The sequence below is a fragment of the Lagenorhynchus albirostris genome, chromosome 17 (assembly GCF_949774975.1).
Source record: "Lagenorhynchus albirostris chromosome 17, mLagAlb1.1, whole genome shotgun sequence".
NCBI classification, from domain to species: Eukaryota; Metazoa; Chordata; class Mammalia; order Artiodactyla; family Delphinidae; genus Lagenorhynchus; species Lagenorhynchus albirostris.
The window spans coordinates 47,851,413-47,869,338 of NC_083111.1; the positions used below are offsets into that span (position 1 = coordinate 47,851,413).

At 39.6% G+C, this 17,926-nt stretch overlaps 1 protein-coding gene across 7 annotated transcripts in view; it reads right to left on the reverse strand.

Annotated features, from left to right (window-relative positions):
- Window positions 1-13,927: 13,927 nt before the first annotated feature.
- UBR5 (ubiquitin protein ligase E3 component n-recognin 5) overlaps window positions 13,928-17,926 on the reverse strand; it is a 141,481-nt gene continuing 137,482 nt past the window's right edge. For all 7 annotated transcript variants that reach the window (XM_060128609.1, XM_060128613.1, XM_060128612.1 and 4 more), the window contains 2 exons: window positions 17,741-17,826; window positions 13,928-14,544 (listed from right to left, as the gene is read on the reverse strand). In XM_060128609.1, the coding sequence (XP_059984592.1) occupies window positions 14,332-14,544; window positions 17,741-17,826 (299 nt within the window). In that variant the 3' untranslated portion in view covers window positions 13,928-14,331. The remainder of the gene's footprint in view (window positions 14,545-17,740; window positions 17,827-17,926) is intronic.

A 17,926-nucleotide genomic window follows, 5' to 3' on the forward strand; every position in this document is an offset into this window, starting at 1 on the left:
AATTAGAAAGAATTAGTAGAAAGAAAGGAGGGAGGAGGGAGGGAGGAAGGAAGGAGGGAAGGAAGGAAAAAAAGAAAGGAAGAAGATAAAGAAAAATAAAGTAAAATAAAATATAATAAAGTTATTAAAATAAAAAAATAATTATTAAGAAAAAAGAAAACTTAAAGTAAAAAAAAAAAGACGGATATAACCCTAGGACAAATGGTGGAAGCAAAGCTATACAGACAAAATCTCACACAGAAACATGCTCATACACACTCACAAAAAGAGGAAAAGGGGAAAAAATCATAAATCTTGCTCTCAAAATCCACCTCCTCAATTTTGGGATGATTCGTTGTCTAAAGGAGGGAGGGAAGGAAGGAAGGAAAGAAAGAAAGAAAGAAGATAAAGTAATATAAAGTTATTAAAATTAATTATTAAGAAAAAAGTTAAAAAAACGGACGGATAGAACCCTAGGACAAATGGTGGAAGCAAAGCTATACAGACAAAATCTCACACAGAAGCATACACATACACACTCACAAAAAGAGGAAAAGGGGAAAAAACCATAAATCTTGCTCTCAAAGTCCACCTCCTCAATTTGGGGTGATTCGTTGTCTATTCATGTATTCCACAGATGCAGGGTACATCAAGTTGATTGTGGAGCTTTAATCCATTGCTTCTGAGGCTGCTGGGAGAGATTCCTCTTTCTCTTCTTTGTTCTCACAGCTCCCAGGGCTCAGCTTTGGATTTGGTCCCGCCTGTGCGTGTAGGTCGCCAGAGGGCGTATGTTCTTCGCTCAGACGGGACAGGGTTAAAGGAGCCGCTGATTCTGAGGCTCTGGCTGACTCAGGCCGGGGGGGAGGGAGTTGCACGGAGTGCGGGACGAGCCTGTGGTGGCAGAGGCCAGTGTGACGTTGCACCAGCCTGAGGCCCGCCTTGCGTTCTCCCGGGGGAGTTGTCCCTGGATTCCGGGACCCTGGCAGTGGCGGGCTGCACAGGCTCCCCGAAAGCGGGGTGTGGATAGTGACGTGTGCTCGCACACATGCTTCTTGGTGGTGGTAGCAGCAGCCTTAACATCTCATGCCCGTCCCTGGGGTCAGCGCTGTTAGCCGCGGCTCGCGCCCGTCTCTGGAGCTCCTTCAAGCAGCGCTCTTAATCCCCTCTCTCGCCCACCAGGAAACAAAGAAGAAAAATTATCTTGCCTCTTCGGCAGGTCCAGACTTTTCCCTGGACTCCCTCCCGGCTAGCCGTGGCGCAGTAACCCCCTGCAGGCTGTGTTCACGCCGCCAACCCCAGTCCTCTCCCTGTGCTCTGACTGAAGCCGAAGCCAAAGCCTCAACTCCCAGCCCCGCCCAACCCGGCGGGTGAGCAGGCAAGCCGCTCGGGCTGATGAGTGCCGGTCGGCACCGATCCTCTGTGCGGGAATGTCACCGCTTTGCCCTCCGCACCCCTGTTGCTGTGCTCCCCTCCGCGGCTCTGAAGCTTCCCCCTCCGCTATCCGCAGTCTCTGCCTGCGAAGGGGCTTCCTAGTGTGTGGAAACCTTTCCTCCTTCACAGCTTGCTCCACTGGTGCAGGTCCCGTCCCTGTCATTTTGTCTCTGTTTATTCTTTTCTCTTTTGCCCTACCCAGGTACGTGGGGGCGTTTCTTGCCTTTTGCGAGGTCTGAGGTCTTCTGCCAGCGTTTAGTAGGTGTTCTGTAGGAGTTGTTCCACGTGTAGATGTATTTCTGGTGTATCTGTGGGGAGGAAGGTGATCTCCACGTCTTACTCTTCCGCCATCTTCCCGGAAGCCTCTGTTTCTAGATTTTTTGATGATGGCCATTCTGACCAGTGTGAGATGATATCTCATTGTATCTTTGATTTGCATTTCTCTAATGATTAATGATGTTGAGCATTCTTTCATGTGTTTGTTGGCAATCTGTATATCTTCTTTGGAGAAATGTCTATTTAGGTCTTCTGCCCATTTTTAGATTGGGTTGTTTGATTTCTTGTTATTGAGCTGCATGAGCTGCTTGTAAATTTTGGAGATTAATCCTTTGTCAGTTGCTTCATTTGCAAATATTTTGTCCCATTCTGAGGGTTGTCTTTTGGTCTTGTTTATGGTTTCCTTTGCTGTGCAAAAGCTTTTCAGTTTCATTAGGTCCCATTTGTTTATTTTTATTTCCATTTCTCTAGGAGGTGGGTCAAAAAGGATCTTGCTCTGATTTATGTCATAGAGTTTTCTGCCCATATTTTCCTCTAAGAGTTTGATAGTTTCTGGCCTTATATTTAGGTCTTTAATCTATTTTGAGCTTATTTTTGTGTGTGGTGCTAGGGAGTGTTCTAATCTCATACTTTTACATGTACCTGTCCAGTTTTCCCAGCACCACTTATTGAAGAGGCTGTCCTTTCTCCACTGTACATTCCTGTCTCCTTTATCAAAGATAAGGTGACCATATGTGTGTGGGTTTATCTCTGGGCTTTCTATCCAGTTCCATTGATCTATCTTTGTTTTTGTGCCAGTACCATACTGTCTTGATTATTGTAGCTTTGTAGTATAGTCTGAAGTCAGGGAGCCTGATTCCTCCAGCTCCGTGTTTCATTCTCAAGATTGCTTTGGCTATTCGGGGTCTTTTGTGTTTCCATACAGATTGTGAAATTTTTTGTTCTAGTTCTGTGAAAAATGCCAGTGGTAGTTTGATAGGGATTGCATTGAATCTGTAGATTGCTCTGGGTAGTAGAGTCATTTTCACAGTGTTGACTCCTCCAATCCAAGAACATGGTATATCTCTCCATCTATTTGTATCATTAATTTCTTTCATCAGTGTCTTATAATTTTCTGCATACAGATCTTTTGTCTCCTTATGTACGTTATTCCTAGATACTTTATTCTTTTTGTTGCCATGATAAATGGGAGTGTTTCCTTAATTTCTCTTTCAGACTTTTCACCGTTAGTGTATAGGAATGCAAGAGATTTCTGTGCATTAATTTTGGATCCTGCACATTTACCAAATTCATTGATTAGCTCTAGTAGTTTCCTGGTAGCATCTTTAGGATTCTCTCTGTATAGTATCATGTCATCTGCAAACAGTGACAGCTTTACTTCTGCTTTTCTGATTTGGATTCCTTTTATTTCCTTTTCTTCTCTGATTGCTGTGGCTAAAACTTCCAAAACTATATTGAATAAGAGTGGTGAGAGTGGGCAACCTTGTCTTGTTCCTGATCTTAGTGGAAATGCTTTCAGTTTTTCACCATTGAGGACGATGTTGGCTGTGGGTTTGTCATATATGGCCTTTATTATGTTGAGGAAAGTTCCCTCTGTGCCTACTTTCTGGAGGGTTTTTCTCATAAATGGGTGTTGAATTTTTTCGAAAGCTTTCTCTGCATCTATTGAGATGATCATATGGTTTTTCTCCTTCAATTTATTAATATGTTGTATCACATTGATTGATTTGCGTATGTTGAAGAGTCCTTGCATTCCTGGAATAAACCCCACTTGATCATGGTGTATGATCCTTTTAATGTGCTGTTGGATTCTGTTTGCTAGTATTTTGTTGAGGATTTTTGCATCTATGTTCATCAGTGATATTGGCCTGTAGTTTTCTTTCTTTGTGACATCCTTGTCTGGTTTTGGTATCAAGGTGATGGTGGCCTTGTAGAATGAATTTGGGAGTTTTCCTCCCTGTGCTGTATTTTGGAAGAGTTTGAGAAGGATAGGTGTTAGCTCTTCTCTAAAATAGGTGTTAGCTCTTCTCTAAATGTTTGATAGAATTCGCCTGTGAAGCCATCTGGTCCTGGGCTTTTGTTTGCTGGAAGATTTTTAATCACAGTTTCCATTTCAGTGCTTGTGATTGGTCTGTTCCTATTTTGTATTTCTTCCTGATTCAGTCTTGGCAGGTTGTGCATTTCTAAGAATTTGTCCATTTTTTCCAGGTTGTCCATTTTATTGGCATAGACTTGCTTGTAGTAATCTCTCATGATCTTTTGTATTTCTGTAGTGTCAGTTGTTACTGTTCCTTTTTCATTTCTAATTCTATTGATTTGAGTCCTCTCCCTTTTTTTCTTGATGAGTCTGGCTAATGGTTTATCTATTTTGTTTATCTTCTCAAAGAACCAGCTTTTAGTTTTATTGATCTTTGCTATCGTTTCCTTCATTTCTTTTTCATTTATTTTTGATCTGATTTTTATGATTTCTTTCCTTCTGCTAACTTTGGGGTTTTTTGTTCTTCTTTCTCTAATTGCTTTAGGTGCAAGGTTAGGTTGTTTATTCGAGATGTTTCCTGTTTCTTAAGGTGGGCTTGTATTGCTATAAACTTCCCTCTTAGGACTGCTTTTGCTGCATCCCATAGGTTTTGGGTCATCGTGTCTCCATTGTCATTTGTTTCTAGGTATTTTTTTATTTCCTCTTTGATTTCTTCAGTGATCACTTCGTTATTAAGTAATGTATTGTTTAGCCTCCACGTGTTTGTATTTTATACAGATCTTTTCCTGTAATTGATATCTAGTCTCATGGCGTTGTGGTCGGAAAAGATACTTGATACAATTTCAATTTTGTTAAATTTACCAAGGCTTGATTTGTGACCCAAGATACGAGCTATCCTGGAGAATGTTCCATGAGCACTTGAGAAAAATGTGTATTCTGTTGTTTTTGGATGGAATGTCCTATAAATATCAATTAAGTCCATCTTGTTTAATGTATCATTTAAAGCTGTGTTTCCCTATTTATTTTCATTTTGGATGATCTGTCCATGGGTGAAAGTGGGGTGTTAAAGTCCCCTACTATGAATGTGTTACTGTCGATTTCACCTTTTATGGCTGTTAGTATTTCCCTTATGTATTGAGGTGCTCCTATGTTGGGTGCATAAATATTTACAATTGTTATATCTTCTTCTTGGATCGATCCCTTGATCATTATGTAGTTTCCTTCTTTGTCTCTTGTAATAGTCTTTATTTTAAAGTCTATTTTGTCTGATATGAAAATTGCTACTCCAGGTTTCTTTTGGTTTCCATTTACATGAAATATCTTTTTCCATCCCCTCACTTTCAGTCTGTATGTGTCCCTAGGTCTGAAGTGGGTCTCTTGTAGACAGCATATATATGGGTCTTGTTTTTGTATCCATTTAGCCAATCTGTGTCTTTTGGTGGGATCATTTAATCCATTTACATTTAAGGTGGTTATCGATATGTATGTTCCTATTCCCATTTTCTTAATTGTTTTGGGTTTGTTATTGTAGGTCTTTTCCTTCTGTTGTGTTTCTTGCCTAGAGAAGTTCCTTTAGCATTTGTTGTAAAGCTGGTTTTGTGGTGCTGAACTCTCTCAGCTTTTGCTTGTCTGTAAAGGTTTTAATTTCTCCATCAAATCTGAATGAGATCCTTGCTAGGTAGAGTAATCTTGTTTGCAGTTTTTTCTCCTTCATCACTTTCAGTATGTCCTGCCACTCCCTTCTGGCTTGCAGAGTTTCTGCTGAGAGATCGGCTGTTAACCTTATGGGGATTCCCTTGTGTGTTATTTGTTGTTTTTCCCTTGCTGCTTTTAATATGCTTTCTTTGTATTTAATTTTTGACAGTTTGATTAATATGTGTCTTGGCGTATTTCTCCTTGAATTTATCCTTTATGGGACTCTCTGTGCTTCCTGGACTTGATTAACTATTTCCTTTTCCATATTAGGGAAGTTTTCAAGTATAATCTCTTCAAATATTTTCTCAGTCCCTTTCTTTTTCTCTTCTTCTTCTGCAACCCCTATAATTCGAATGTTGGTGCGTTTAATGTTGTCCCAGAGGTCTCTGAGACTGTCCTCAGTTCTTTTCATTCTTTTTTCTTTGTTCTGCTCTGCAATAGTTATTTCCACTATTTTATCTTCCAGGTCACTTATCCGTTCTTCTGTCTGTTATTCTGTTATTGATCCCATCTAGAGTATTTTTCATTTTATTTATTGTGTTGTTCATCATTGTTTGATTCATCTTTAGTTCTTCTAGGTCCTTGTTAAATGTTTCTTGCATTTTGTCTATTTCCAAGATTTTGGATCATCTTTACTATCATTATTCTGAATTCTTTTTCAGGTAGACTGCCTATTTCCTCTTCATTTGTTAGGTCTGGTAGGTTTTTATCTTGCTCCTTCATCTGCTGTGTGTTTTTTTGTCTTCTCATTTTGCTTATCTGACTGTGTTTGGGGTCTCCTTTTTGCAGGCTGCAGGTTCGTAGTTCCCATTGTTGTTGATGTCTGTCCCCAGTGGCTAATGCTGGTGTTGAGATGGAGATCTCTGGGAGATTTTCGCCTCTTGATATTATGTGGAGCTGGGAGGTCTCTTGTTGACCAGTGTCCTGAAGTTGGGTCTCACTGACTCCTGGCTGCAGCACCAAGAGCCTTTCATCCACACGGCTCAGAATAAAAGGAGAAAAAGTAGAGAGAAGGAATTAGTAGAAGAAGGAAGGAAGGAAGGAAGATAGGGAGAAAGGAGGGAAGGAAGGAAGAAGGAAAGAAAGAAAGAAAGGAGTGGGGAGGGAGGGAGGGACGGTGGGAGGAAGGAAGGACAGAGGGAAGGAAGGAAAAAAGATAAAGTAAAATAAAGTAAAATATAATAAAGTTATTAAATTAAAAAATAATTATTAAGAAAAAAATTAAAAACAAAAATGGATGGATAGAACCTTAGGACAAATGGTGGAAGCAAAGCTGTACAGACAAACTCTCACACAGAAGTGTACACATACACACTCACAAAAAGAGGAAAAGGTTTGGAAAAAATCATAAATCTTGCTCTCAAAATCCACCTCCTCAATTTTGGGATGATTCGTTGTCTAAAGGATGGAGGGAAGGAAGGAAGGAAAGAAAGAACGAAAGAAGATAAAGTAATATAAAGTTATTAAAATTAATTATTAAGAAAAAAAGTTAAAAAAACGGACGGATAGAACCCTAGGACAAATGGTGGAAGCAAAGCTATACAGACAAAATCTCACACAGAAGCATACACATACACACTCACAAAAAGAGGAAAAGGGGAAAAAACCATAAATCTTGCTCTCAAAGTCCACCTCCTCAATTTGGGGTGATTCGTTGTCTATTCATGTATTCCACAGATGCAGGGTACATCAAGTTGATTGTGGAGCTTTAATCCACTGCTTCTGAGGCTGCTGGGAGAGATTCCCCTTTCACTTCTTTGTTCTCACAGCTCCCAGGGGCTCAGCTTTGGATTTGGTCCCGCCTCTGCATGTAGGTCGATGGAGGGCGTCTGTTTTTCACTGAGACAGGACAGGGTTAAAGGAGCCGCTGATTCAGGGGCTCTGGCTCACTCAGGCCGGGGAGAGGGAGGGGCGCGGAGTGCGGGACGAGCCTGCGGCGGCAGAGGCCGGCATGACGTTGCACCAGCCTGAGGCCTGCCTTGTGTTCTCCCGGGGAAGTTATCCCTGGATCCCGGGAACCTGGCAGTGGCGGGCAGCACAGGCTTCCCGGAAGAGGGGTGTGGAGAGTGACCTGTGCTCACACACAGGCCCCTTGGTCGTGGCAGCAGCAGCCTTAGCGTCTCCCGCCCGTCTCTGGGGTCCGCGCTTTTAGCTGCGGCTCGCGCCCGTCTCTGGAGTTCCTTTAAGCAGCGCTCTTAATCCCCTCTCCTCGCACACCAGGAAACAAAGAGGGAAGAAAAAATCTCTTGCCTCGTAGGCACCTCCAGACCTTTTCCCCCGCCTCCCTCCCGGCCAGCCGTGGTGCATAACCCCTTCAGGCTGTGTTTACCCCGTCAACCCCAGTCCTCCCCCTGCCTCTGATCAAAGCCCAAGCCTCAGCTCGCAGCCCCGCCCGCCCCCCGGGTGAGCACACAAGCCTCTCAGGCTGGTGAGTGCGGGTCGGCACCGATCCTCTGTGCGGCAATCTCCCCGCTTTGCCCTCCGCACCCTGCTGCTGTGTTCTCCTCCGCGGCGCGGAAGCTCCCCTCTCCTCTCCGCCACCCGCAGTCTCCGCCCGCAAAGGGGCTTCCCAGTGTGTGGAAACCTTTCCTCCTTCACATCTCCCTCCCACTGGTGCCGGTCCCGTCCCTATTCCCTTGTCTCTGTTCTTTCTTTTTTCCTTTTGCCCTACCCAGGTACGTGGGGAGTTTCTTGCCTTTTTGGAGGTGTGAGGTTATCTGCCATTATTCAGTAGGTGTTCTGTGGGAGTTGTTCCACGTGTAGATGCATTTCTGGTGTATCTGTGGGGAGGAAGGTGATCTCCGCGTCTTAACTCTTCCGCCATCTTCCCCTCCTAGATAATTTATTGATTCATAAATTATATTTGAGCCAGGCACCATTCTAAGCACTGGGTTTAAAAGAAGTAAACAAGGATAGTTTCTGATGGTCTCTGCTCTTGAGGTTACTGGAGAAGTTAGACAACAAGCGAGTGAACTAGTTTCAGATAATGCATGGACCAAGAATGGTGGGAATTACACCTGTGCCTCTGAGCTTTAAAGGTAAAGTCATAGCTGTAGGAAAGCAATGGCTAGGAGTTCTTTGTTATTCTCATGAGCTTTCAGAAGTCTACGGCATTGTGGTAGCGGAAAAGTGCAGAATGACAAAAATTGTATGAAAATCTTGGTTCTCCTCTTTCACTTTCCCAAATCACTTAAACCTTCAGCTGCTGTACCTTGAAATATCAGTAAGTTTTTGCCTCCCTTATTTAATGTTCCAAGGTAGTTCTGCTAAAATTTTATTTAAAAATTAATAGAATCTGTTTTACAATCTTTAAGATGCTTCCAGAAAGTTCATATGATCAAGAAAACTTACATACCTATCCAAGACAAGCTTTTCTCTATCTTGCTTTACTACCTCACTAATTGTAAATAATACAGTAGTTCCTTATCTATTAGAAGCCTTTAAGGAATAAATTATTTCTTTCATTCAACACATATATGAGTGCTTACTTTGTTCCAGGCCCTGTATTTCAGGTTACAGAATTTCATTTGACATCCTAAACCTTACCAACTTTGTATCTTTTAAAACAAAATGCATGCTTCTCTGCCTTTTTCCAGTGTATACAGACATTTTTAGTGAAATGAATAGTCATCCTGAGCTGAAGTATTGATAAATGTTAGTCTTGGGTGCTGTTTTTGAATTGGATGGGTCTCCTGCCATGTCATCTGTGTAGCAGATACATTGTTTGCAGTATTCAGATTTTCAGACCGGGTACTACCAAATGTTTCTACATTAAATGGCTCCATTCTACTTTTTGAATGTTTGCTAGCTTCCTTGATCCTAATTTGCCATTTCTAATCTGTCGTGAAGCAGAAACCCAATGATCAAACATTCTAGGAATCAAAGCCTCTGCTTTCATTATTGTACTTAGATTTTGGTGCCTGTTTTTTGACACAGCCGTTAGCACTATTTTTACTCACTCTTCCCCACCCCAATCCATTTCTTGGTAATTGAGAGGATTCTTATGGTTTTTAGGTGGGCAGAATTCTTAATGAAACATAACACAAATTTAGGTATTTGTTATTTAAAGGTACTAAATAAATGTGTAAAAAATGATCACATAAGCCTTCCATTTCTATAAGCAGTAAACAGTACCTTATGATTTCATTACACAATCTGAAAATTTTTACCTGAGAGCTTGACACTTTGTTTTACAAAGTTACTTTCCTAGGGCTAATTCGTAATACTCAAATGTAAACAGAACTATGCCATAATTTTGCAATAGACAGTGCATTTAATCTTCATAAATAGTCAAATTTCATCTTCCCCTTGAAGAAAGCATTTCAAACAGAAATACACAGCCTGCTCTTTTTCCCGAAGAGTTCCTGCATGTACCTACATGCACTACGTAAAAATGCAAACTATTGATTCAAAGAATCCAGTTCAGCAACTAGAAATAATCAAAAATACATTCTGAAAGAGATTCAGAAAATTATTTTACCCATGAAAGACATTTACTATTTTAGAGAAAGCAGCTCGTTTCAACTCATGAGAAAACTTGCAAACAAGAAGTTAGTTTTTCATTATGTATGGTGCTTTTCATTTTTTAAGACTTAAAAGTAGGTACCATGGTTGATTTTAGAAAATTCACAGATCTTCAGAGTTCTTATTATTCTCAGGGGAAGTTACTAAAAGACAAAAGTTTTTCTTAGAAATCTTTAGCAAAAAATATATGAATCACTCTGCCTTTTCATAATCAGCCAGACTCTCATTGGAGTATTTCATTATTCTATGACTGATATTGTGATTTATAATAAGCAGTACATATTTGGTCTTTATTCCGTTTCTGGTGCAGAGCTCCCCAAACCCTCAGAATTTTCTAAGTGATGAGAACAATGTTGCTTTTGTTATGTTAATGAGGTGACTTTTGGACCACTCATAAGGATGGGGGCTGGTTGCCAGGGGAACCAACCTTGACTGGGTTGGAACTTTCAGTCCCACCCCCACCTCTATGCAGGGAGAGGGACTGGAGGTTGAATCAATCACCAGTGGTCAATGATTTAGTCAATCATACCTGTGAAATGAGGCCTCCATAAAAACCCAGATAGGCAGGGTTCAGAGAGCTTCAGCGTTGGTGAACACGTGTAGATGTAGGGAGAGGACATGGAAGCTCCACACCCTTTCCCCATGCTTTGCCCAGTGTTTATCTTCCATCTGGCTGTTCCTAAGTTACATCCTTTTATAATAAACCAGTGACCTAATAAGTAAAATGTTCGAGTTCTATGAGCCGCTTCAGCAAATTAATCAAACCCAAGGAGAGTCATGGGAACCTCTGATTTATATAGCCAGTCAGAAGTATAGTTAACAACTTGGGCTTGCAATTGGCTTTTTTTTTTTTTTTTTTGCGTTACGCGGGCCTCTCACTGTTGCGGCCTCTCCCATTGCGGAGCACAGGCTCCAGATGTGCAGGCCCAGCGGCCATGGCTCACGGGCCCAACCGCTCCATGGCATGTGGGATCTTCCCGGACCGGGGCACGAACCTGTGTCCCCTGCATCGGCAGGCAGACTCTCAACCACTGCGCCACCAGGGAAGCCCTGCAATTGGCTCTTAAGTGGAGGGCGGGTCTTGTGGGACTGAGCCCTTTACCTGTGGAATCTGATGCTATCTCCAGGTAGATAGTGTCAGAATTGAGTTGAACTGTGCATTGCTTGGTGGTATGGGGGAACCTCCCTCCATACACACACACCTACGTACTGGAATTGGGTGCTCAGGACCTTTAATAACCAACTCAATTATAATCGTATCTTCCACAAAATAGTGTAGCCCAATGTTCAGGAATGCAAGCTCCAGGATGCCTGGAGACATCTCACTTCAGCACTTACCAGCTGTGTAACCTTGAGCAAAAGTTTTAATGTGTCGAGTTTCCTATCTGTGAGGATGGTAATAGTGCCTATCTCAGGATAAAATGAAATACAGTAAAGCACTTAACAAACTGCCTAACACATAGTAAATACTCAATAAAATTAAGAGAAACTTCATGTTTGCAGTGGTAACAATCCAGTAATTTTTTTTGAATCTCAGGAGGTAACATAAGATTCTTTGCTTATATTTAATCCAAGGTATTTTGAAATGAGTAAACATGTCACATTTAAAATACATTTCTACATTAATCAAACGGTGTTTAGAGAAGAATTAATCTCTATGTTCATACCTACCTACTTAGGTTAATGTAAACATTGAAAATATTTTCAATCACTACCCAGGCACAGGAGGAAGAACCTAATCCAGGAGTAGATGATTAACAGAATTACCTTTCCATAGGTTTTAAGAAGGAAAGGTTTGGCTCTGGGGCGTTTACCAAGAGGGGGCTTTATATTCATGAAAAAAAGGAATGCTCTTTGGGAAGTGTTTCAGAAATCACCTGGGATGCTGTTAAGAATAAAGATTTCTGTTCTCTACTTATGAGTTACTGAATCAGAATGTGATTGAGAGGATGAGCAAAGCTTAGGAATCTCTATTAACAAGCACAAGAGAATCACATTCAGAAGCATAAGAACTACTGCCTCAAGGGAAGATCTCAGCTTGAGTTTAGACCTAGATAATGCTGACTACCTCTAAACACACAAAAATAATATATTTAGGAGAGAAATCGTATCTTCAGGGGCAAGTACTAAATAGTGAAATTATGCTATTTAAAAATCCTCTCAAGTATGCCCCAGGAAGCCATTTATACTGGGTAGTCTTGATATTCAGATAATTCAGGGGAAAGAAATAAAAGTAGCAAAACTTTGAAAACCTTCAGTAAAGTTCATTCTTGGTCTTCTATTCCTAAATTTGTTTTCAAGTCCATTAGATTTAATCACTAAACAAGACCAAAAGAGAACTTTATTTTACATGACTTTATTTTACATTTAGAACCATTTTATGCTTTACTTTAAAAAAAAAAAAAAACCTCTGCTTTTAATATTTCTAAAAGCATTTTAACCAAAATTTTGATTTAGGAAGACTTTAAGACATTGTGCATTATTTTAAATACTTTCATTCTTTCAATAACTATTAAAAATAAGTTCACAATTAGGGTTTCAAATGTCCTAATCATATCTAGTTTGTTTTCATTTAATATTTTATCAATTCCATCATGTGCATACAGTTTTTCTCTTTCAGACACATCGATGAAAATCAGCTCTTACTCTAATTACTATTTCATTTATTCAGAAATAGCATTTAGACATAAAAATCAATGTCTCATTTTGTAAAGTAACCGTTGGTTAATTTACACATCTCATACATCTTATGTTGTGTATGTTTTAAGTAATATAATGAATTTTACTACTGTCACTTTAGTTTTTAATATTTATTGTGTCAGCAGGGCTGAAAATATCACATGGTTCAGTCTTCTGAAGGAAGTTTTATATATATATATATATAACATATATAACATATATGTGTGTGTGTGTGTGTGTGTGTATATATATATATATATATATATATAAAATAAAGCATAGTGCCTTTGAATGTGAAAAACATCCCAAAGGCCAGGAGTCCTATAAAGGAAATGAAAGGTAGGAAAGACTCCAGAGAATTTCTCTCCTCATTTTCAATATGTAAAGTGACTGGTTTAAGTCACTTTACTGAAGACATGGTGAAGAAAACAGTGTTCCTTATTATGCCATTGAATAAAGCTACTAAAACCACAAGAATTCAGAGATAATGGTCCTAAGCTACATAATTAATAGGTCATCAAAAAGAACCTCTCACTTAGTTATCAAATATAAGTGAAGTAACTTCCTATGCCAAGTAAGGCTCACTTTACTTCTTCCCCCATTTGTAAAAAGAAAAAGTGGCCTGGCCAGTGCCATTCAGGATTCTCTGCTAACTGTAAAATGTGGACTGATTTTCTTCTGTTTCTTATAGTCCATGTGTACATTCAGTTCTTTAAATCAAAATTTTTATGCACATAACCATGTCGGTATATCGCCCTTAGTTTAAAAATGTACAACTACATAAATAAAAACTGTTTCTTCAGTATTACTTGACATTTCTTCTGTAATTTCTTTATTTAAAAAAGTAAATGTAACAAGATACTTAAAAAAGGCTAGATACAAAAGTAGTTAAGCTGCTCACGAACATTTAAAATTTTCCAAAATTTATCTTCAATAATCATGATCTTATAAAACATTTTACAGTTATCAGAAAGTGCCCAGGCTGAGTTTACATAACTGAAATGCCTTAGTACAAATGTCTAGTTAGAACTGAAGTGCAGTACACCTGACTTGACTGCTCATTGAAATAGGGATACAAAGGAAAAAGTTGATTGTGATAAAGTATTGTGCATTGGCCCCCATCATATGTACAAAAAAGTGCCCTCACTCAAATGAACAAATTACATGCAAAATATTAGTGATATCATTTAATATCCTAGAGCTCAATGCAGTCAAACTGCAATAAAAGTGGTTTTTATAGGTAAAAGTGATTCATCTCTAAGATCTGAATGTTCAGAACTTTTTTTTTTTTACAAGTTCCATATACAGGATACACAGTTGCAGCCAACCACAAACTAAACACCATAAAAAAAGTTAAAATGAAAACACAGAACATACTTAATTTTTTATTTTGAAATTCCCTATTCCCGCTATACAAGAACCTTTGCTGAAACACTTTCCACAAAGGCAGCAGTGAATTTTCAGAACATTTTACATTTTTTCCCCTCAGCAAAAAGATAAATCACAGTGTAAATTATGTTGTTCTGCTGTCATCTTTGGCTGGGGTTAGACCCAGAAGTCGCTGACTAGCAAACCATTACAGTGAAATATTGCTAGTGCTCCTCAGGCCTTTAAGCTACAAACTCAGCAAGGAATGTTTGCATTTAATCTCTTTAAGATACCACCACAGGGTGTGACAGCATTAACTTTCATAAACTTTTATAGACAAATGGAAAAAAATCTACAAAATAAGCTAGTAATATTACACAGCAGTACACACTTTTTATACTCTACACAAAACCAAAATTCTTGGTCTTAATGGCGAGTAGCAATTTCTGTTTGAGAATCTGTTTAGAGGAATAGAGTGGGACATAAAGTCGAGAAATGCAAGTATTTGCAGTAGGAAGATGTTGGTCATCTGGTGGTCTTATTGTGATGGAGGGCATAGGCTGAAATCCTTCTTCACTGGCTGGTAATGATGGACTTGATGTCCAAAAGTAAACCTAAACAGGAGTATAATAATTACAAGTTTGGCTTTTAAAAGATTAACATTCAACCCTTAACTCTGGCAATATATACATAGAGCCCCATTCTTGTGTTAAAACCTACGAAGGGGTATTATTTTGAACTGGGTTTTAAATTTATTTCTTGTATAAAAAAGGAAAGGTTCAGGGCTTCCCTAGTGGCGCAGTGGTTGAGAGTCTGCCTGCCGATGCAGGGGACACGGGTTTGTGCCCTGGTCCGGGAAGATCCCACATGCCGCGGAGCGGCTCGGCCCGTGAGCCATGGCCGCTGAGCCTGCGCGTCCGGAGCTTGTGCTCCGTAACGGGAGAGGCCACAACAGTGAGAGGCCTGAGTACCGCAAAAAAAAAAAAAAAAAGGAAAGGTTCAGGGTCAGAAGAGAAAAAAATGTCAGGTATGTAGAAAAGTGACTATGTTTCATTGCCTCAGTTTCTCATCTGTAACGTGAGGCTATTGGACTAAATGCTCTCTAAGGGCCTTTCCAGTTGCTAAGTTCCACAGAGTATCCCTTAGTGTTAATAAGGTACAAGGTCTCCAAAAAAGGTTCAAGATTCACAGAGGTTATCTAAGTTATTTTGTATTTTATCTACTAGCAAAACAACCCAGGGGCTTCCCTGGTGGCACAGTGGTTGAGAGTCCGTCTGCCGATGCAGGGGACATGGGTTCGTGCCCCGGTCCGGGAAGATCCCACATGCCGCGGAGCGGCTGGGCCCGTGAGCCATGGCCACTGAGCCTGCGCATCCGGAGCCTGTGCTCCACCACGGGAGAGGCCACAGCAGTAAGAGGCCCACATACTGCAAAAAAACCCCCAGTATTTTCAGTGGTCCATTGTGATACATAATAATTTTATAATAGTAATTAAGTGTTCGACAGCATCTACTGTACATCAAAATCCATGCAATAAGCCATGTTAACATATCTGGGGTTTTTTTTAGATTTTTTTTTTTGGTGGGGGATGGGGACCATTTTTAAAGTCTTTATTGAATTTGTTACAATATTGCTTCTGCTTTATGTTTTGGTTTTTTGGCCCCGAGGTATGTGGGATCTTAGCTCCCCGACCAGGGATCGAATCCGCACCCCGCACACTGGAAGGCAAAATCTTAACCACTGGACTGCCAGGGAAGTCCCAACATTGAGTTTTAAAATGCATCTAATTTGTGTAATATACCATAAATTACTTTTTCTTTAAATATGATAACCAAAGATATACTTTCCTGAAATATTTTCATTAATACATACCATTCCTCTCTTAAGGTAAAGCTTTTAAAATCTTGCATTTATAGTGTACAACTAAACAGACAAAATATATTCATTATCCCAGAATGACTAGGAAACCTAAACTATTTCCTGAAGCATAGTTTTGTGAGAAATCTCATCTAGAATTCTACAGAAGGAGGCAGGAAAAAAAACCTCTGTGTCAGGGTCTCCAAAATCTTCAAAGAACTATAAAAGAGCTGGAAGGTACTGTAGAGGTAAAGCTGGCCCAATCTACTCATTTTACAGGTAAAAAACAAACTTAAAGTGTTTCTCCAAGGATAAATATGATTAACCAGACAGATGACTACATCGCTAGACCTCCAAGAAGTTAGAGGAAGAGAAATAAATACCAGAGGACTTCTCAGAACTTTTACTAGTGACCTGTGACTCTCCAAGAGGGAAATAAACTATGTAGTCTTACCCCACAATCCTGGGACTAATAATTCAAGGGAAAACAGTTTAGGAAACGCTGTTATATTCTGTCCTTGAGACACATAAGGAAAAACCCAACAATATGTGAAGGATAACCTCCCAAAAGGGGAAGGGGAAGAGGAGGAGGTAAAAGACACCTTGGTATAACAGGAGTTTAAAGAGTAAAGCTCACAAATTAAAGCTACTGCTAAGACATTTTGAGGCCCCTACAGAGGGAAATTCTCTCTCATAAAAGACTGAATAGTTAACAGCTTTCTCTTCCAGTAGAAGGCAGAAATGCAGTGAGACTTAACTTGACCGACTGCACTGAGGATGTATTGGTTTTGCTCTGAATCCGAAGATTGACTCAAGAACCCTAATTACATTATCAGGTACTCCTAAAGCCAACAGGGACAGATATGGTATTAGCATTAGTAGGGACTTTGGGGTTGGTCCACAAGATCGGGAAAGTCAAAGTACATGGAATTATATGGAATCAACCTAGGGAGCAACCTAGGAAACTACCATATGGCTAAGCCAAGAACAAAACCCAGCTGACAGCTAGGACTGCTGGACAACCTGTCTTGCTATAGTGGAGAAATACTGGAAGGCTCTTGGGGCCATGTCAAGATGAAGGAATGCTAAATGCACGACCCCTTCCCCACAAAAAAAAAGTTACTGCCTGAATTACAGGTAAATTGGAAACAGCAAGTTTTGTGCTTTCATGCACAAGTAACTTATTTCTCCCTCTCAAATGAAACTGGGGGATATATCTAGAAATTGGATCATTTTTATACATTCCATAGGAGGTCTGGTTTAGAATACTGAGAACTAAGGCTGCATCAACAGGGGAAATGTCACAGGGAACTATGAGGAATATGAATAGAAAGGATCTCGTGAGATTTTCTGGGTAAGGAATGTCCCTCAAATTTCTACAGGAAAGTCTAGACTGCCTTTCAAGGTTAATGGACAGGTTGACTTGGATATACTCAAGGTTGGACATAGGTTCCACAGACTTGACAGACTTTTCAATATAATCAAAGTTTATATCATCTAATTTATGATTCTAAGTTAATAATAAGATTAAAATCAGATATGTAGTACTCATAATTAAGCTATTCTATTCATAGTATACAGAGCAATTAAGATACTATTCAAAAATTTTGCAAAGATTTGCTGCTAGGCAAAAAGATTAAGGATGTACAAAAGAGGCTGCTAGCATATATAAGCACTATAGGGGCAAAAACATGTCTCAACAATAAGCTAGTATTATCTTCTGGGACTAAGGATGGCATTTTAATAGCTAAGATGTACTTCACTCTGCTTACAGTTTTACTCATACTTCTGTTCTAGAGTAGAGAAACAAAACTGCCTTTTATTTGACCTTCAATAATTTTCTTAGCCAAAATTAAAATGACCAACCATTACAAATTGAAAACAAAACGCCGTCATACATAGTATTTAAGGTTTTTACATTTTCTTCTACAAATCTTGTGAAACTTAACTTACAAGATCTTGTCGTTCTGTCATGCTCATCTTCTCTACAATTGACCAGAACCAACGCTTGAACTGCAAGAGCTTCTCAGCATTTTCTCCTACAAATGAATATAAATTCAATAAATATACTATATCAGTTGTAAAGCAATTATACTCCAATAAAGATGTTAAAAATATATACTATATCAGTTGTATTTT